This window comes from Nelumbo nucifera, chromosome 2 (assembly GCF_055504915.1).
Source record: "Nelumbo nucifera cultivar China Antique chromosome 2, China Antique-T2T, whole genome shotgun sequence".
Taxonomy (NCBI): domain Eukaryota; kingdom Viridiplantae; phylum Streptophyta; class Magnoliopsida; order Proteales; family Nelumbonaceae; genus Nelumbo; species Nelumbo nucifera.
In genome coordinates this window covers 1,420,304-1,442,528 of record NC_142650.1, presented here as the reverse complement: position 1 = coordinate 1,442,528, position 22,225 = coordinate 1,420,304, and the positions used below count along the sequence as shown (strand labels likewise).

At 40.5% G+C, this 22,225-nt stretch overlaps 1 protein-coding gene across 7 annotated transcripts in view; it reads right to left on the bottom strand.

Moving 5' to 3' along the window:
* The window catches only part of CTEXP (kinase family with ARM repeat domain-containing protein), a 75,389-nt gene that overhangs the window by 2,391 nt on the left and 50,773 nt on the right, over positions 1–22,225 (bottom strand). For all 7 annotated transcript variants that reach the window (XM_088899262.1, XM_088899264.1, XM_088899263.1 and 4 more), the window contains 4 exons: positions 5,253–5,352; positions 4,141–4,210; positions 3,392–3,465; positions 95–204 (listed from right to left, as the gene is read on the bottom strand). In XM_088899262.1, the coding sequence (XP_088755388.1) occupies positions 95–204; positions 3,392–3,465; positions 4,141–4,210; positions 5,253–5,352 (354 nt within the window). The remainder of the gene's footprint in view (positions 1–94; positions 205–3,391; positions 3,466–4,140; positions 4,211–5,252; positions 5,353–22,225) is intronic.

The following is a 22,225-nucleotide window of genomic DNA, read 5'->3' as shown; positions in this document are numbered from 1 at the left end:
ACAAGAAACAATAATTAAATAAGAAATCAAGCATATTTTACAATACATAAAAAATAAAGCACAGTTTGAAGAAACAAGTGACTCAGGTGCATACCTGAGCTGGTGCTGGAGGTTGCAGAAGCAAGAGGGGTGCTTGCATTTGCTAAGGCAAGGGGAGCTTGTTCAGAAGCTTTACCCTTGAGTGTCAAGGAGTTCATAGCCCATCTACATTTGAATTGTCGGAGTAAGAATTACTTCATATATACAAATGCATCATATTTAATATACAAATCAAATAATAGAATCAACATATGGATTAACCACTGAAAGGCAAGCAGCAAACTTTGCCAAATAGAGCAAAGGGTACTGCATAATGTTTAGCACAAAGAACCTGCTGGAACTCTACAAATTTAGGACAACTTGTTAATGATAAAGCTTAAGTGGTAAACAAAATAGCTTCTATGCTAATTCAAGGGAAAAAGCCAAATAAACAGGAAAGTGATTACAAAATAAAAGGTGATATCATAAAACTCAATCCCATCCACACTGTTGATTCAGAAATGTCCTTGTCCACCACTAGAGATGAAAAGTACAATGAAAACACAAATTACAATGAGTAGGAGTGCTAATCAAAAACCGAAAAACTGAATCGAAAAATCCGGTTAACAAAACTGACTGGTATATATTATATGTTATGTATAATATATATTTAAAGTATTTATCACACACACACACACACATATATATATATATATTTATTTATAATGTATATTATAAATATAAAAAAACCAAAGAACTGAACTGATCAATCAGTTAACCGGATTATGAGCACCCCTAACAATGAGAACAGTAAGAAACCACAAATAAATACAACAGAAACTGATTGCTCTAAACTACCACATACTTAATATCTGAGTTCCTTTAATTAAAGTACTTTACCAAGTCCATTTTGAGCATATAAATAATTAAAGGGGGGAAAATTAACTTAACAAAACTACTTAATTTCAGGGTGCACTATAAGGAAATCAAGCTACTTCTTGTTCACTACACTTTTCTAATAGGAACCTAGGCAAAAATATCAGAATATGATACCAAAATGTACAAAATCATGAAGTACCTTAAGGGATCACCAGGTATGGGAATCATCTGTAGAGATTATGGTCATTTGACTATGCCTGGGTTCACAGATGCTGATTGGGCTGGATCACCAACGGATAGGAGGTCAACAATGGGGTATTGTATTTCTTAGGTGGCAATCTTATTTCCTAGAAGAGCAAAAAACAAAATGTTGCAGCTAAATCAAGTGCAGAAGCTGAGTATAGAGCCATGAGTCAAGCAACATGAGAATTAGTGTGGCTTAAAATCCAGTTTTTCATGAGAGAACAAAACATATTGAGGTAGACTGCCACTTTGTTAGAGAAAGGATTCAAAGTGGTGATATTGACACACCATTTGTGAAGACAGGGGACAAGTTAGCTGATTTATGGACTAAGGCCCTTAATCGTCCTTGTATTGATTTCATCATTAACAAGCTGGGTCTATATATACACCAGCTTGAGGGGGAGTGTTAAAAGAATAGTCTTTTAGGGTGTATTGGGTGGCAGGATAGAGAAGTCTTTTTATTTTATGTTTTGAACACTCCTGTCCACTATTTATCATAAACAGGGGCATATCTGTAATTCAGAATCATTTTATTATTAATATAAAGGTGGGGTAACTGCTCAGAGAGGATTAATAAAGTCTAATATCTAAAACATATTGAAAATTTCTTCCTTTCCCTTTTCTCTTTTCTCCTCTCTTCTCTCCTTTCTTTCTTTCTCTCTTTTCTGGTTCGAACTTCATTATAGCTCTGCTGTACCACATTTTCACATCATCAAAACATAGGTTCAAGCCAGCTGAGGTGCACCCAACTCACTTGTGTACATAGGTGCACCTAAGGAAAGCCTTTTAAAAGATTGATGCCAACCATGGTTCAAAATTTTGACATCAATGGACATTTCACCATGCAGAGATGGAGAGATTCTAGGGATATTTAGCTAATTTTGCTAAGATATTTGGAAATTAAAAAAAAATCAGGGGAATTTTTTAAAAACATGGAATTATTTATAAACCTTCAAGGAATCATTAGAAAAAGTATAATCGAACATCTAAGGCTCAAAAAAGCATGGCAAACAACTAGATAAATCAAATAAGATTAAGAGACTTAAATAGGTATTTTTATTTGTCTCCCTTTTAGTCTTTATTTGTATTTTTGCTATGATTTGTCTTGATTAGATTGAGAATCCTCTTTTGTAGTTGTGTGCCTTTTATCTTTTTGTTTTGAATTGTAGTAGATTATTAATTGAATCATATTAAAATAAAAATTGCAAGCCAATCATTCAATAACCAAATCCCTATTTGTTCTTTTAGGAAAATATTTTTAAAAAACTATGATGATTTTAATGAGAAATTGGAAAGCTTCTAATAACATTCTAAAATTTGAACTTAAATATATAGTCTATCAATGAAATCTGAAATATCACCAAAGTCTTGGCAAAATATCGGGCATATTAGGAAGAAAAGATTCTTGGAAAATTTTGTATCGCAATCTAGAAAAATGGAAATTTTCAGGGAGATTTTTCCAATATTGTCAATAGAACCATGATGCCAATTTGGTTCTAGACATCTAGCAGTCCCCAAACAATGGATTTTTGAAACCTAAATGGCATTAACAAACTTGCTTTGTTAATCCTAGTACTAGAAGTGCTTTTATGTTTAAACCCAAATCCACTTGTCCATGATCTAATTTTAGGGTTCAATCTAAATGAGAGATATTGATCCTTAAACTTGGGTTTGCTCCCCTGCTTGGGATGCTTATCCATCCCAACCTTTGCTGCAACCATCGCCAACACTAGGGAACTTGTAGTGTTTATAAAATCATCCACATACAGTTCAAAAGGGTAACAATAGAAACCACCTCTTTATCCTTTGGAAACAACTGCAATCAGCAACACTATGGCCACTGAACTCCCCTCCTCATCCAAATGCTCTCCCCTTTATCTTCCAAAACAGTTCCCTATTCTGTGGCAGCAGATCTGAACGGGACCATTTTGTTTAACATAGATAGATGCCTTTGTGCAATATTTTTTCTAGAATTAGGACCAATTAAACCATTGACTAATAATAAAAGTTGAAATCAACTCTGGAAGGGCAACTCCACAATCATAAGCCTAGATCTCAGAGTAGAAACTATGCATTAAATCCTGAAAGTCTCTATTGTGAATTAAGGGGGACCAGAGAAAAAGTAAGGAAAATGTGTGTTATATTTTCTTTGGTTTGGGGGAGAGGAGGGCAATACTCTAGGTAAGCTCAAAAAAATTTAATAATATTACGTTGTTAAACTCTGCTGATGAGAAGTCAGAATTGGCTTTACCCAAGCAAACTTGAATTTCCAGCTATTGATGGGATTCCAATGCTTGAAGTTCCATTACTATCATCCATATTCATCTACAAAGGACCACAAAAGCAAAATCTGAGAAAATTAGCTGGAAATGCAACAGATTTACTTCAGGAGCTGACGATGCTTTGCAGAAGCATCCTCTCCACAACTATAACTTGCAAACCATGCATAAAATCACCAGAATACAACACAAAGTCTTTTTTCCTTTAAACAACTTTACTAGTTTTTCTTTTTCCAGATCTTTATTCAGTGCAACCTACAAAAGAGGGAATGACAATAATCCAGAGCAGATATTTTCTTCATTTTGATGTTGCATCACTCAAACAAGGAGAAAGGAGGAAAAAAGAGGATAGAACGACAGAAAAGAATATTAGGGAAGACGATAAGGATATATGGATTAAAAAGAAACTGTAATAGTCAGCAATCTGCTTTTTCTGTATCCTACTAACCACATTTCTGTGTAGTAGGAGTTCTATTACATTTTTAATAAAAAAATTTTATTGCTGATTAATCCAGAAACCTAGGAGAAATTAAAAGCTAAAACTTTATATTCCTATTTCATTATCAAACGAAAAAAATAGTTACTTCCCATTGTTTGTGCTATTGCAATGCCCATTTCCTGATTACCATTTCTAATGAAATAAAACTTTTAAATCCAATGTGGTTATTGTAATATTTTTAAATGAAAAAAAATCAAATGCAGAAAGAATTTAATCACAAACCTTCTCATTATGTTGCTTCATTATCTGCAAAAACTGATCAACTGCTTGGAAGGCCTTAGATCGAACTTCACTGGAATACCCCAAAAGAATAACAAGAAAATTATCTTGTATAATTCAAAGAAAGAAGAATATTTGGAAGAATAACTAAAGCAATGAGTAAAATTTTGCATGGAGTGTAGAAAGCCTGGAGAAAATAATCAAGATCTTATCATCTATAGTCAAGATAATTTTTAGACAAGGTTATCTAAGATGACATTTTAATTTACCATTTAGTGATCTCAATTCTCAAAGCATTAGAGTGTACTATTATTCCTTTCTTTTACATATGCAAATAAACTCTCATCATCATCATCACCATCTAAGCCTTGTCCCAACTACATGTGGTCGGCAATGCAAATAAAGTGTTGTGCTAAAAAGATAGTGAAAGAACGGGATTCACTGTTTACAAGACTAGAATAGTACAAAAGGAAAATAGAATGATAATACTGCATAATCTTTACAAAGTGAGAAAAAAGACCCAGATACCATTACATGATTATGCTAGACATCTGGCAAAGTATTGCAATGCACACAATCTAGTGGGACCAAAATCCCAGTCCAGAACTCCAGATCTGATCCACAATGGTTCTTCCAAGAACAACTAGTTAAATGTAATTTAACTATCATTCCAATTGATTAAAAGCACTAGAACTAATACTAAACTACACCAACAGGCCATGCCCCAATGCAAGCTGAGGTTTAGCTGATCCAAACAAGGTCTGATACAATGTTTGACCATTCTGAAACTCTAGACATGACCAGCCATGTTTTGTATAAAACATGCAAGTGCCAGACTAAATAGTATCACTATCAAATGAAATGGTTTACCAAATAATAAGTGGTAACCCATTATCTGATTCTAGCAATTATCTTTTCCAGGCAATATGACTACATCAGTGTTTTTTGTTTTCTAATATGATAAACCATACTAAAAATCCAAACACAACTTAGAATGAAAAAAAAAAACAAAAAACAAAAAAGACCTCATCATGCATCATGTATGTCAAGACAGGTAACCAAATATAAGCTAATAAAGGTGAAGGGGAAATCACATGGGAAAAGTGACTGTTTACCCATCAGGATCAATAGTAAGTACAACAACATTTGGCAGAATTCGAGTTGCAATCTCTGCTGTGTCATAATATGAACTGGTAGCACATAAAGCCATAACCCCTACAGCAAATACAATTTTGTGTATTAGTTTACTAGAATATCTGCAAAAGCTACAAAACTGACCAAAACTGTCAATTCCAGATGAAAATTTACATAGATAAACCAAAAAATAACGCAGAGAAGAAAGAAACTGTTTTCTGGGTTGAACATAGTAGAAGTTCAGGACTGTTATCAGTCTTGAACCCTAAGGGATTTCAGGTTCGAAAATAAGAAGACAGGTAAGAGAAAAGAGGAGGAAGAAGGAGGAGAAGCAGTAGAACACAAGAGTTGAAAAAGGAGGAGCAAAAGCTTAATGTTCTGCCGCCGCCACTTTAATTAATATTTATAGGTTATGCTCATTACATGGAAAGGACAGATCTGCCCTTAGTCTTTACATAACAAATAGAGCAAAAATAAGACTGAAATAAATAACAACTGAAACAACTAAATGACCAATAGCTAACCCTAGGAAGACTAGAACACCTTCTACCCTACGAACACAGTGGGACCGTAGCTGTGGGGCCCACATCAGTATTCTCTACACTCCCCATCAAGTTGGGAATAAATGTTTATCATTCCCAACTTGGATAGATCCGCCTCTAGCTTCTTCCGTGGTACAGCTTTGGTGAGGATATCTGCCAGCTGCATGTTGGAGGTGATGTATGGGAGACACACTTCTTGTGATGAGACCCTCTCTCGTACAAAGTGTCGATCAACTTCAATATGTTTAGTTCTGTCATGCCGCACCGGGTTGTGTGCTATACTAATAGCCACTTGATTATCACAATACAGCATTAGGGGCTTCTCATACTCAATACCCAACTCCTCAAGTAGTGATCTCAGCCACTCCGTTAGCCATTGACCTGTACTCAGCTTCAGCACTAGATCGGGAGACAACACTCTGTTTCTTACTCCTCCAAGAGACCAGGTTACCTCCCACAAGAGCACAATATCCAGAGGTAGACCTTCTGTCACCAACACTCCCAGCCCAATTGGCATCCGTATAGACTTCCACCTTCATGTGGTCATTGTTCTTGAACCGTATACCTCTACCCGGGCATCTCTTCAAGTATGCTAGTATTCTTTCTGTTGCTAGAAGGTGCGTGGTTCTAGGAGAATGCATGTACTGACTGACAACACTAACTGCATAACTGATATCTGGCCGAGTGAGGCATAGATATAGGAGCTTTCCCACTAACCGTTGGAACATAACTTTGTCTTCAAGCAGCTCCCCACTCTCTGCACTAATCCTGTGGTTCTGTTCAATGGGTGTATCTGCAGGTTTGACACCCAGCTTTCCAGTTTCAGCCAACAGATCTAGAACATATTTCCTCTGAGAGACAAAGATCCCCTGTTTAGATCTAGCAACCTCAATACCCAAAAAATACCGTAGTGTACCCAGATCTTTCACCTCAAACTCTTGATGAAGGAGCTGTTTGAGGGACTCAATCTCATGGCTGTCATTTCCTGTCACCACAGTATCATCAACATATACTGCAAGTAGTGTCAGTGAGGACTCCACCCTCTTGATGAACAGTGTATGATCCGACTGGGCCTATACATAACCGAACTTCCTAAGGGCTAGTTTGAATCTGTCGAACCAAGCTCTAGGTGACTGCTTCAAACCATACAATGCCTTATTGAGCCGGCATACCTTCTTACCTGCCTCTGTATCATAGAATCCAGGAGGCAACTGCATGTAAACCTCTTCCTATAAGTCCCCATTTAGGAAGGCATTTTTAACATCCATTTGGTACAAAGGCCAAGTGTAGCTTGCTGCAAGAGATAATAGAACCCGAATGGTGGTCATCTTGGCTACCGGGGCAATTGTTTCCAAGTAATCTATACCATAAGTCTGAGTGAACCCTTTTGCAACTAGCCGAGCTTTGTACCTCTCAATGGAACCATCCGCATTGTGCTTCATAGTAAATACCCATTTGCATCCAACTGGTTTCTTTCCTTTGGGCAAGTCAACTAGCTCCCAGGTATTATTTTTCAACAGGGCATCCATTTCAACTTGCATTGCACCTCTCCACTCCGGGACTGATAGGGCTTCTTGCACTGTTCTTGGAATAGGGACATTAGCAACGGAAGTGAGATAGGACCTGTAGGAGGGAGATAGGCGATCATAGGACAAAAACTGGGAGATGCAGTGGGCTATAGATGTGGTGCAATGCCGTTTTCCTTTACGGATGGCAATGGGAAGGTCAAGGTCATCTGCAGGGGGTGAGGTAGCAACAATGGAAGGAGTCTCTGTGGGCCCTGGGACTGTAATATCTGGACTTGGAGCCGCAGAAGAGGTTGGAGCTGGCTGGGACTGCTGATGACCGGGATCAACCTGCTTGCATTGCCTATGATAGACTCTCAACTCCCGATCCCCTTGACCACCTTCGCCACTGCAACCCTCATCACCCACTGGAATAGGTAAGGGAAGAGCCCCAAAAGTATTAACCCTGCCCTCACTGCACTCCCCTTGAAGAAAAGGACCCAAATCTCCACGCTCACTACTCTCCCCCTGAGGAGAGACCCGAGAATAGTAGGGTGTCTCCTCAAAGAAAGTGACATCCATGGATACAAGCTTCTTCCCTGAGACAGGATCATAGCAGCAATAACCCTTTTGAGTTTGTGCATAACCAAGAAAGATGCATTTGGAGGCCTTGGGTTCGAACTTGGAGTGATGGGGACCGAGAAGCTGAACAAAACAGGTACAACCAAATGTTTTGAGGGGAATAGTGAACAACTCCTCATCTGGGTATAGAAGGGAAAAAGGAGATGACATATCAAGAACCCGGGAAGGAACCCGATTAATAAGATATACCGCCATGAGGATAGCATCACCCCAGAAGCGAATAGGAACATTGGAGGTAAACATAATGCTTCTAGCCACCTCCAAGATGTGCCTATTCTTCCTTTCTGCAACCCCATTCTGCTGAGGTGTATGAGGGCAAGTGCTTTGGTGAATAACCCCATGAGTAAGAAGGTAAGATGCCAATGGCTTAGCAAAGTATTCCTTTGCATTATCAGATCTAAGAACTTTGATCTTGGCATCAAACTGGGTTAGGATCATTTGGTGAAAGTTTTGGGTCAGGGCGAGAACCTCATCTCGTGAACGTATAAGATAAACCCAAGAAAACCGGGTATGGTCATCAACAAATAACAGAAAATATCTGTACCCACCCATGGAAGGAATGTGATATGGCCCCCAAACATCCGTATGCACAAGATCAAAAGGACAATTACTCCTTTTATTGCTCAACGAATAAGAGTGTCTACAATGTTTAGCAAACTCACAACTTTCACATTGCAACTGGGACAACTCAACAGACTCAAACAAATTAGGAAACAGACTCCTTAAGGACCGAAAAGACAAATGACCCAATCGGTTATGCCAAAGCATAACCGAACTCACACTCTGGGAAACAAGTGACTTCTTATCCCCTGACTCTTTCCGACGAGAACTCTCCCCGAGCAGATAGATCCCATTCGTCTCACGGCCAGTCCCAATCATCTTCTTCGTCTTCAGGTCCTGAAAAACACACCGGTCAGGGAAGAGGGTTACTGAGCAGTTCATGTGTTTGGTAATACTACTGACTGAAAGAAGGTTAGTATCAAGCTTAGGGACATGTAAGATAGAAGACAAGGAGATGGTATCTGATAGCTTGATGTCACCCTTGCCAAAAATGGGGACAAGAGAGCCATCAGCAATAGATACTTTATCCCTACCAGAAGATAAATGATAAGTGGTAAACAATGAAGGCAAGCTAGTCATATGGTCGGATGCACCTGAATCTATTACCCAATAGGGTTCAGTGGTACCTAGAGATGAGGCATGGCAGGCTGAGGCTCGAGTACCTGAATTTGCGGAAGCAAATGTGGCGGGGGTTAATGGTGACTGCGGTGGCTGAGCTGAGTTCCCAACTTCCCCTTCCAACTGTATAAGAGCAGCCCGAACTGCGGCTAAGGTCTCTAAGAATGTGCCTCTTGTGCCAGACGAGGATGCTGAATTAGTATGCACTGCCACATGAACGTTACCCTTCTTGCTTCTTAACTTTGCCGGGACCAAATAAGGATGTAGCTTCCAACATGTTTCTTTTGTGTGTTTGGGTTTCTTACAATGCCCACATACCACATAACTGCTGTTCCCAATACTGCCTTCTGCTTGATTCTTAAACTCCATTTCGGTCAAGAACCAAAAGTCTCAAAATTAGGGTTACTACAGTCAAAACCAGCACTTGGACTATCAACCACAATCACAAAATCAGTATAGAACCAATCTGTACTCACAGTAGATGTACATGAAACAGGTATAAAACTGATATGAGATCAGTAACCACACACAACAGCAACAGTCCGAACTGTTTTCACCCCCTTAGAAGAGTTCGAAACCCCAAAAGAAAACTGAAAAACAGTTTGAAGAACAATCTGATATGCTGAAGCTGAATTGGGGTTTTAATCAGTCCTAAAAGCAAAATCTCAGCCGTACACTCCAGACAGTACCGTACGGATAAGGCTTGTAGTAGGGTTAATATGAAACCCTAAAACTGATCAATGTTGAGGAGAGAACTATTAGGGTTTGCCACAGTATTAGATCACAAGGTTCAGTCCAGTACTAGGGTTTGCCGCAGGATCAAGACAAAACCCTAGAGAATAGAAGGATAAAACCCTAGAGTGGTTCGGCCGCCCTTGCTAGATAGGTCCAACCTATCTTCTCTGATAGCACTTCTCTCAGAAAATAAAAAACTTACAATAGGATGTTGTTCGCTGCCTTCCAAGGTTACCCGAACCCTAGCCTTCTCTGATTCTTCCTAATCACCAACTCGCTGCAACTGTGGCAATTCTTCAAACAGCTGCTAATCCTCTGGAGATCTCCAAGAACCAGTCAACGAACTCTACTTTCTCAGCTTCCAGCCTTGGATGGTTCTCATGTGGTCGGCTGGACTAGACTCACATGAGAAACCCTAGCTTTGATACCAAGTAGAAGTTCAGGACTGTTATCAGTCTTGAACCCTAAGGGATTTCAGGTTCGAAAATAAGAAGAAAGGTAAGAGAAAAGAAGGGGAAGAAGGAGGAGAAGCAGTAGAACACAAGAGTTGAAAAAGGAGGAGCAAAAGCTTAATGTTATGCCGCCGCCACTTTAATTAATATTTATAGGTTATGCTCATTACATGGAAAGGACAGATCTGCCCTTAGTCTTTACATAACAAATAGAGCAAAAATAAGACTGAAATAAATAACAACTAAAACAACTAAATGACCAATAGCTAACCCTAGGAAGACTAGAACACCTTCTACCCTACGAACACAGTGGGACTGTAGCTGTGGGGCCCACATCAGTGTTCTCTACAAACATATCAAAGAAACAGAAAAGAAAGGGAGAAGAAAGGAAGAGAGATGAAGAGAATTCTGGGACCAAAAAGTTGTGACTGGCGGCACCAATCATTAGTATTTATATTAGGGCATCTCGACTAATAATAAAAGAAAGTAAGGTTACAAGAATGCCCCTGCAGCACTAAAGAACAAAAAAATAACAAAGAATTTATTAATTAAATAAGGAAACTAACTAACTAACAAATTTCAACACTCCCCCTCAAGTTGGGACATAGATGTAAATCATGCCCAACTTGTCATATAAATCATTGTGCCGTAGATGATGTAATCCCTTGGTGAAGATGTCTGCAAGTTGATTTGTGAAACTGACATATGGAGTGCACACTTCCTCATTTACAATTTTTTTTCCTAATAAAATGCTTGTCGACCTCAATATGTTTAGTTCTATCAATGAAGAACTGGGTTGGCTGCAATGTTAATAGCAGCCTTGTTATCACAATACAAGGACATGGGGGCATCAAAAAGAAATCCTAGTTCACCCATCAAATTCTTTATCCACATTACTTTAGCCACTCCGTGGGACATTGCTCTATACTCAGCTTCAGCACTGGACCTCGCCACAACATTCTGTTTTCTTGCTTCTCCATGGGACTAGGTTCCCTCCCACAAAGGTACAATACCCACTAGTGGACTTTCTGTCACTAACTGATCTGGCCTAGTCAGCATCTGTATATACCTCAACCTTCAAGTGTTCATTTCTTTGGAATGGTAAACCAGCCCCCGGAAACTTCTTTAGATACTTGAGGATTCTATCGGCTCCCTCTAAGTGTGTGGTCTTGGGGGCATGCATGAATTGACTAAGAACCCTTACAACATAAGCAATGTCTAGCCGGGTCATGGACAAATATAATAGCCTATCCACAAGTCTCTGGAATTGCTTTACATCCTTGAAAATCTCACCTTGGCAATTACCTAGTTTGTAGTTTGGATCAATGGGAGAATTGGCAGGCTTAACTCCAAGTTTTCATGTATCCTATAACAAGTCTAGGATGCATTTTTTTTTTTGAGAAATGAAGTTCCCCTTTTGTGAACGGACCACTTCAATTCCAAGAAAATACTTCAAGGGACCTAGATCCTTCACCTCAAATTGAGTGGCTAGGAATTCCTTTAGTCTCTGAATTTCCACCTTCCAGTCGCTTGTGATCACTATGTCATCAACATATACTATCAGGGCTGCAATTTCCCTTCTTTTTTCACAAGCAATGTATGACCATCCTGACACTATTTGTAGCCAATCTGTTGCATTGCTTGATGAAACTTGCTAAACCAAGCTCTTGGTGACTGCTTTAGTCCATACAAGGACTTCTTTAACCTGTACACTTTTTGCTCTTGGTCTTGGGCATAGAAACCAGGAGGTTACACCATGTACACCTCTTTTCCAAGATCACTGTTCAGGAAGACATTTTTAATATCTAACTGGTGGAGATCCCAATCAAGGTTAGCAACAAGAGAGAAAAGAACCCTGATAGAATTCATCTTAGCTACTGGAACAAATGTCTCTGCATAGTCTACTCCATACACCTGAGTAAACCCTTTTGCCACCAACCGGGCTTTGTATCTTTCTACTATGCCATCTACCCTGTGCTTTATTGTAAAAATCCACTTGCACCCTACCGGTTCCTTACCCATAGGAAGATCCACTAACTCCCATGTACCATTTTTATGTAAGGCATTTATCTCTTCTTTCATTGCATCTATCCACTCGGGTACTGAAAGAGCCTCTACCACATTTTTAGGTATAGGGACACTATTAATGGAAGAGAGGAAAGCACGAAAGGAGGTGAGATGTTCTCATATGAGACAAAATGGGAGATAGGATGTTTTGTGGTACAAGACCTAACTCCCTTTGTGCAATAGGGATGTCAAAGTCATTGGCAGATGAAGAATCAATAGTAGTAGGGTCAGGAATATCAATAGGAATAATAGTACCTTTGGATAGGATCTGTCCCCATTGGATCTGATGATGTTGGTGGTATAGCTTCAAGTTGCTCCACAACTTTTGAACTCGGTTGGCCCTAGCGACGACAAAGGAAAACACAAAATGGAGGAGGGTCAGGTAGAAGAGGTAGTACTTGGACATGTTTCCCCTCCACCCTATTCTCACCCTGAGGAGAAACAGGAAAGAAAGGATCACTCTCAAAGAAAGACACATCCATAGAAACATAGTATTTCTTGGAAACAGGGTCAAAACAACGTAACCCTTTTGTGAATAAGGGTAGCCCAAAAATACACATGGAATAGCATGAGAATCAAGTTTACCACAGGTAGGAGACAAGTTTTGAACAAAACAATGACAACCAAACACACGAAGAGGGATAGAAAAAAGAGGAGCTTTAGGGAAGAGGAGCTGATGGGGGGCCTTGTACCCTAGCAAGCGAGACGACATGTAGTTGATGAGATGGGTAACACATAACACAACATCTAACCAAAAACGTTTTGGAATATTCGTCTGGATAAGTAACCCACGAGCCACTTCAAGGAGATGAACGGTGGATAGAACCACACAAAGCAAAGAATTCCGTGAGGTCACTGTGGAAGTACTCTTTCACATTGTCAGATTGGAAAATTCGAATTTCCATCTAAAACTGAGTGAATATCATGCGTTGGAATCTTTAACAATTTTTGGCACTTCATCTTTGGACCGCATGGGATACACCCATGTATATTTGGAGCAGTCATCAATAAGTGTAATGAAGTATTTATAGCCAAGCTTAGATGGTAAGGTAACAGGGCCCCAAACATCAGATTAAACAATATGGAAAGGGAAATCGAATTTATTATTTCTTGAAGAAAAATGATTTCTATAATGTTTGCTCAGCTGACAAATTTGACATTTAAATTCAGACACTGACACTGCTTTAAACAAATCTGGAAGCAAGTCCTTTAGTGACTCAAAAGATAAATGACCCAAATGACTATGCCATAAATAAACCTGACTCTTACTAGACTGACTCATAGACTCAATAACCACAAGACTAGCTTTATTCTCCAGCATGTAAAGACCATCCACCATACGACCTCTACCAATCATCTTCCTCGAGTCCAAACCCTACAATACACAAGAAGGGAAAAATGTCACTAAACAGTTTAATGAGTTTGTTATGCTACTGACAGAAAACAAATTTATAGGCAATTGTGGAACATGCAACACATTAGAAAGGGTAAGTCTAAAAGGAAGGGATATAGTGCCTTGACTAGCAATGGTGGAAAAAGAGCCATAAGCTAATCTCACTTTGTCCCTACCAGATAAAAGGTGATAGTATTGAAAACAATTTGACTTACCCATCATATGATTTAAGGCTCCAGAGTTAATTATCCAAGGGGAATCTGATGAATGAGAGGACACATGGAAGGTAGTGGCAAAGTTACCATTACCTGAAGTAAATGCAAAGAAAGTTGAGGCAGGAGGAGCATAATCCATATGGTGAATTTCCCTCCCATACAGCTCCAAATGGTCATGGAAAGAGTGAATGATATCTTCCCAAGGATCAATTCCAGAAAGGTTGGTAGTGGTAGATTGTTGAGACTCCTAAGAGGATAAGTTTGCTGTATTGAACTTTTTTTGACCTTGTTGTACCAGCTTCTTATTCTGATCCGATTTCTTACTCAACTCCTAAGCCCACTTTGGCTTCCCATGGAGGTCCCAACATGTATCCCTAGTATGTCTAACCTTCTAACAATGAGTACACCATAACTAATCCTCATCATCCACTTTCTTCTGGAAGTCACCCTTCTTAAAAGAATTGCTGCCTCCTACACCCACACTCCCTTTTGCCACTGTTGAAATAGTTTATTTTATTTCTTGTCTATTATTTTCTATCTTGTTAGGGTCTTGTTGGAATAATGTTAAAATAACTTAGTTGCAGATGTTAGGGCCTGTTTGGCTAATTAAAGTGTTTTTTTATTTCGTTTTTTTATTTCTGTTATGTCTGTTATTGTACTCAGGGGCACAAGGGTCTTTTCCCTTGTTATTTCTGTCGCCCTATATATAGTAAAAAAACACTGGCGCCGCCAGTACTGTTACATTGCAAACCTTCTCTCTTTTCTCCTCTCTTCTCTTCTCTTCTCTTCTTCTTCTCTTCTCTTCTCTCCTCTTCCACTTATCTCTGGCCGGCTACACTGTCAAGATGGTATCAGAGCTGGAATGCTGATTAAAAGAGAGCAGATCGATCAACCCTACTGTCAAGAGAAGATCGATCAACCCAAAGAACAGATCGAACAGACTAGCAGAAAAGAAATCTGATTCTGGACTACAGAATAGCTACAACTGGTACAGTTCTCCCTATTTTTTCTCTTCTTTACTCTCCTTGGTCATGTGCCGAGTGAAAACCCTATGAATCTGGGGCGGCTGAATGCTGTCAAACCTGTGTAACCCTAGTTTTCTTGGATCGTGTGATCCTGTTCATGTGTTAAAACAACTGTAGGTCAATGCTGACCTGTCTTCTCAATGGTTTGAGTTGACTATAAGTAAGAAGGATCTCTCCTGCTGATTAGTGGCTGTTAGACATTCTGGAATTCTGGTAGGTGGGGACTAATAAAACTATACAGGTCTGAAATCTGCCGAATATTACCTCAGTTTTTGTCCGGAATTTGGTACTGTTTGTGCTCAATCTGGTTGGTAAACCCGAGTGTGTGGGTCCAAACTGAGTGGAGCATTGTTTTGTGGAGTAAGGAGGGGTCCTAAGTCCGGTGTTTGGGACTGATTAACTGCTTGACCATGTCGACTGAGAATTCTGCTACTTCAGAGATCTCAGGGAGCCACAATGGAGTGAGTGGGGGAATGGATATGAGCTTTCCCATGGCTGTCATTCCCTTTGATCTGAATTACCTTGAGTGGTCTAGGGGGATAAAACTCTACATCACTGCTAGGGGGCGAATAGGATACATCAATGGGAGAGTAAAGGAACCGAAGTATGGAAGTGCTGAGCATGATAGGTGGAACCAAGAGAACAGTATGGTGATTTCTTGGCTCTTGGTTTCAATGCTGCCACGAGTAAGGAAGACTTTTATGTGGGCTGAAACTGCTTGTGAGATATGGGAACAAGTGAAGTCCACTTATTCAGAACAGAGACACTATGCCAAGATATATCAACTACAAGCTGAATCTTCTACTTGCAAGCAGAGGGAGCGGAGTCTCTCGATGTACTATTCTGATTTGACATCAATATGGAAAGAACTTGATCACTATCAGAATGTGAATTGGAAGTGTGATGAAGATGCAAAGGCCTATAAGTCACTTGTATCACAGCAACACGTATTTGCCTTCCTCCTAGGGCTGAATTCGTCATATGAGTCCATCAGGGTACAGATCTTGGGTAGTAAAGACTTGCCATCAGTCCAGGAGGTGTATGCCTTGGTGCAGTCAGAAGAAAGCAGAAGAAGTGTGATGAATGGTGTAGAAGGGGAGTCAGTTGCCCTAGCGGTCTGGGGAAATTCAGATACAAATGTCGGAAGTGGCTTTAAAAGGGGTGACACTCAGAAAAAATCAGAAGATAAAAGCAAGCTTTGGTGCACTCACTGCCAGAAGACACGACACACTAAAGATACATGCTGAGATCTCCATGGAAAACCTAAATGGGCACAGGATTTGGGTAAGAAGTCAGCACCGGATCAGGGCAAGAAACCAGGCCAGTAGAATCAAAAAAGGTATAACTCAGCTAATATGGCATCGACAGAGACTAGTCCTTCCGTAACTCAGGAGAGACATCCCGGTTCTGACCCTAAGGAAGATATTATCAACTCCTTCCGTGAACATTTGGAATTGTATGGTAGGACTCTCCGCCAGGTGGATTCTGGGCCTACTCCTTCTACCTCATTTGCGTCTACATCAGGTAATGCCACAGCCTTCCATGTGTCATCTCATACTACTGGTTCACCTTGGATTATTGACTCCGGAGCCTCAAATCACATGACCGGTAAGTCAAATTTGTTCCAAATATATAACCTTCTCTCTGGGAGAGATAAGGTAAGACTGGCTGATGGTTCTTTTTCTACCATAGCTGGCCGAGGCACCATATCTCTCCCACTTGGCCTTACTCTTCCTAATGTCCTGCATGTTCCGAAATTACCTATTAATTTGCTGTCCATTAGTAGTATTACTCACTCTTTGAACTGCTCAGTCACCTTTTTTCAGTCTTCATGTGTGTTTCAGGATTTGACCTCGGGGAAGACGATTGGTAGAGGAAGCATGGTGGATGGTCTCTACGTGTTGGAGAATAATGCTGGTCTAGTGGCGACTGAGTCCACAAGTTCGTCAAGTGAGAGTCATGCCTATTTATGGCATAGTCGTTTAGGTCATCTTTCTTTTGAGTCGTTAAAAGTTATGTTTCCAAAGTTGTTTGAGTCCTTGTCAGTGAGTTAGTTACAGTGTCAAACTTGTCAGTTGAGTAAGCATTGTAGAAGTTCTTTATCTTTAAGAAATAAAAGATCTGAATTTCCATTTCATATTGTTTATTCTGATGTTTGGGGCCCTGTTACTCTACCTACTGCGGCTGGCTATAAGTATTTTGTTACTTTGATTGATGATTATTCTCGATACACTTGGGTTTACCCTATGCGATCTCGTGATGAAGTGCCACAAATTGTGAAAGATTTTCAACGCATGGTGTTCACTCAGTTCCAAACGGAAATTCATATTTTCCAGTCGGACAATGCAAAGGAATATTTCCATAGTGATCTCACGAAGTTCTTTGCTTCGAGTGGGTCACTTCAGCGAAGCTCTTGTGCCAGGACACCCCAACAAAATGGTGTGGCTGGACGAAAAAACCATCACCTTCTCGAAGTTGCTCGTGGCTTGCTGATTCATATGAATGTGCCAAAACAGTTCTGGATGGATGCAGTATTGTGTGCGACATATATCATCAATCGCATGCCCTCTCGGCTACTAGAGTATAAGGCCCCACATCAGCTCTTGTTCCCTACAGCCCCGCTGTCCACCATTCCGATGCGTGTTTTTGGGTGTCATTGTTTTGTCCACAACCTGTCACCTACTCGTGGTAAACTTGACCCTCGGGCTATTCCTTGTGTTTTTCTTGGTTACCCTTCATCTCAAAAGGGGTATCGTTGCTATGATCCCATTGCCCGCAAGTACTATGTTTCCATTGATGTCTCATTCTTTGAGAGTCAATCGTTCTTCTCGGTTTCTCCTCAGGGGGAGAGTAGGGTTGAGGAGAAATAGGCGATGACTCAGATTCAACTACCTCCTTTACCCGATCCTCCGCCATTCCGGGTTTTTCATCGTCGCCATAAGAGCCAGCAGAGTTCAAGAGCCGTGGAGCCGGACACTATGCAACCAACATCATCGGATTCACCCGAGGCAGATCCGTCTCATCAGCCAGGTACACTTGCTCCCATTGCTCCTTTAAATGTTGATTCACCTGTCCCCAATGATCTTAATATTCCTATTGCTAAGAGGAAGGGTGTTAGATCTTGTACCACTAATCATCCTATCTCTAACTTTGTGTCCTATGAGCATGTTTCACCTTCGTACCGTGCCTTTCTCTCTTCTGTGGATAGTGTCCCCATCCCTAAGACCGTGGCAGAAGCTTTGTCAAAACCTGAATGGACAGATGCAATGCAGGAAGAAATTGATGCCTTACACAAAAATGGTACGTGGGAGTTGGTAGATCTTCTTGAGGGGAAAGAACCAGTGGGGTGCAAGTGGGTGTTCACAGTGAAACACAAAGCTGATGGAACTGTTGAAAGGTACAAGGCTAGACTGGTAGCAAGAGGCTTCACACAGGTATATGGAGTGGACTATGCAGAGACTTTTGCTCCAGTAGCGAAGATGAACTCCATCCGGATTCTCCTTTCCTTGGCAGCAAATCTTGACTGGGATCTTCACCAATTGGACATCAAGAATGCCTTCTTGAATGGTGACTTGGAAGAGGAGGTGTACATGACCCAACCCCCAGGGTTCTGTGCCAAAGGCAGTGAACAAAAGGTGTGCAGGTTAAAAAAGTCCCTATATGGGTTGAAACAATCACCTCGGGCTTGGTTTAGTAAGTTTCATTTAGCAGTCCAACAGATGGGATTTAAACAATGCCAGTCAGATCATACCCTGTTTGTAAAAAGAGGTGAAGGTAAAATTGTAGCTCTTATTGTGTATGTGGATGACATAGTGATCACAGGAGATTGGGAGGCTGAAATCCAGAGACTAAAAAAATTCTTAGCCACTAAATTTGAGGTGAAGGATCTAGGCCCTTTACGATACTTTCTTGGAATTGAAGTTGCCCGCTCTCACAAGGGCATCTTTATTTCCCAACGGAAGTATGTACTAGATCTACTAGAAGATACAGGCAAGTTGGGGGTAAAACCATCTGATTCACCTATTGAACCTAATCACCATCTGGGAGACAGTCAGGGAGAGTTTTTGAAAGATGTAAAGATGTTCCAGAGACTCGTGGGGAGACTTCTGTATTTGTCTATGACCAGGCCTGATATTGCCTATGCAGTGGGTGTCCTTAGTCAATTCATGCACAACCCGAGGACAACTCACTTTGAGGCTGCAGAGAGGATCTTAAGATATCTCAAGAAGCTTCCTGGAGCTGGTTTGTTGTTCCAAAAACACAATCACTTAAAAGTGGAAGTATATACTGATGCAGATTGGGCAAAAGCAGTCAATGACCGAAAGTCTACCAGTGGTTATTGTGCCTTTGTAGGAGGAAACCTTGTCACATGGAGAAGCAAAAAACAAAGTGTGGTGGTTAGATCCAGTGCTGAAGCAGAGTATAGAGCGATGGCTCATGGGGTTGCGGAAATCATGTGGATAAGAAATCTGTTAGGTGAACTGGGTTTCGCAGTAAGCAATCCTACGTCACTCTACTGTGACAATAAATCTGCCATCAATATTGCTGCTAATCCAGTTCTGCATGATAGGACGAAACACATTGAAGTGGACAAGCATTTTATCAGAGAGAAACTTGAAAGTGGAGAAGTGTGCACACCATATGTCAGCTCGGAAGAGCAACTTGCAGATATCTTCACCAAAGGTCTTCATCATGTGCGGCACAAATATTTGTGTGACAAGTTGGGCATGATTGACATCTATGCTCCAACTTGAGGGGGAGTGTTGGAATAATGTTAAAATAACTTAGTTGCAGATGTTAGGGCCTGTTTGGCTAATTAAAGTGTTTTTTTATTTCTGTTATGTCTGTTATTGTACTCAGGGGCACAAGGGTCCTTTCCCTTGTTATTTCTGTTGCCCTATATATAGTAAAAAAACACTGGCGCCGCCAATACTGTTACATTGCAAACCTTCTCTCTTCTCTCTCTTCTCTTCTCTTCTTCTTCTCTTCTCTTCTCTCCTCTTCCACTTATCTCTGGCCGGCTACACTGTCAAGAGGTCTGTTTGGTTGATTTAAAGCCTTATTATTTTCTCTTATTGTACTTTACTTACAGCAGGGGCACAAGGGTCTTTCTCCCTTTTATTTTAGACGCCCTATAAATATTAATAGAAGCTGGCGCCGCCAGCACTGTTCTATCGTTGTCAATCTCTCCTCTTCTCTTCTACCTTCTCTCTTCTTCTTCTCTTCCCTTTCTCTCTTATTTCTAGTCGGCCTTACTGTCAATATGGTATCAAAGCGGGATTATTGACTGTGAGAGCAGATCGAACAAGTTTTCTTTCCTCTTCGACTTGCTGAATCTGTGCGGAATGGAGAACTGAATATGGGCTGAACAAAACTGATCTACGACTGGTACAGTCCTTTTTTTCTCTTTTACCTTTCTTGGTCGTGTACCAAGAGAAAAATCAAGTGAATCTCGACTGCTGAATGTCATCAGACCTTTGTAGGGTTTATGAATGTCATCAGACCTTTGTGAAGTTTATACCTCTTTTTTTTCTTGGATCGTGTGATCCTGTACTTGCGAAAAGGTGACTGTAGGTCACGGATGATCTGTTATCTCCAGTTTTTGGCTTGATTACAAGTGCTTAAGGATCTCTCCTGATGATTATTGTTCTTAGACATTCTGGGAGGTTGGTAGGTTGGTACTGTTAACCCGTACAGGTCTGAAATCAGTCTGATCTTGCCTCTTTTTTCTGGAAACTGGTGCTGTTTTTTGTGCTCAAATTGAGTCCAAACTGAAGTGTGTGTGTGGACTGATTACTTGTGTGGAGCAAATTTTTTTTGGTGTAAGGAGGGATCCTAAGTTGAGTGTTATGACTAAAATTCTGTTTTGACCATGTCCTCTGAGAATTCTGCTACTTTGGGGATTTTAGGAAGTCAAAATGGAGTGAGTGGGGGAATGAATATGAGTTTTCCCATGGCTGTAATTCCCTTCGATGGACTAAACTACCTTGAATGGTCTAGGGGAATAAAACTCTACATCACTGCTAGGGGGAAAATAGGATACATCAATGGGAAAATGAAGGAACCGAAGAATGGAAGTGCTGAATATGATAGGTGGAACCAAGAAAATAGTATGGTGATGTTATAGCTCTTGGTTTCCATGCTGCCATAGGTAAGAAAGACATTCATGTGGGCTGAAACAGCTTGTGAAATATGGGAACAAGCAAAATCTACTTATTCAGAGCAAAGGCACTATGCCAAGATATACCAACTACAAGTTGAATCCTCTACTTGCAAGCAGGGGGAGAGGAGTCTCTCAATTCACTATCAAAATGTGAATTGAAAATGTGATGAAGATGCAAAGGCATACAAGTCACTTGTCTCTCAACAATGGGTATTTGCTTTTCTCTTGGGGTTGAACCCTTCATATGAGTCCATCAGGGTACAGACCTTGGGAAGTAAAGACTTGACATCAGTTCAGGAGGTTTATGCCTTAGTCTAGTCAGACGAGAGTAGAAGAAGTGTGATGAATTGTGCAGAGGTGGAGCCGGTTGTCCTAGCTATCCGGGGAAGTACTGATTCTAATGTCGGAGGCTCCTTTAAGAAGGGTGATTCTCAGAAGAGAGCAGATGACAAGAGTAAACTTTGGTGCACTCACTGCTAGAAGACAAGACACTAGAGATACATGTTGGGACCTCCATGGGAAACCTAAATGGGAACAGGAATTGGGTAAGAAGTCAACAACTGATCAGGGTAAGAAACCAATCCAGCAAGATAAGAAAAAAGTATAACTCAACCAATATGGTATCTCAAGAGACTAGTCCCGTGGTAACTCAGGAAAGGCACCTTAGTTTTGACCCTAAGGAAGAGATTATCAACTCCTTTTGTGACCATATGGTAGGACTCTTCGCCAGATGGATTCTGGTCCTACTCCTACCCCCTTTGCATCTACATCAGGCAACACTACCACTGCTTTCCATGTGTCATCTCATACATCTGATTCCCCTTGGATAATTGACTCTGGAGCCTCAAACCACATGACCAGTAAGTCAAATTTATTTTAGGCATATAACCTTCTCTCTAGGAGAGATAAGGTGAGACTGACTAATGGTTCATTCTCCACCATAGCCGGCCAAGGAACCATATCTCTCCCACTCGGCCTTACCCTCTCTAATGTGTTGCATGTTCCTAAATTGCCTATAAATTTACTCTCCATTAGC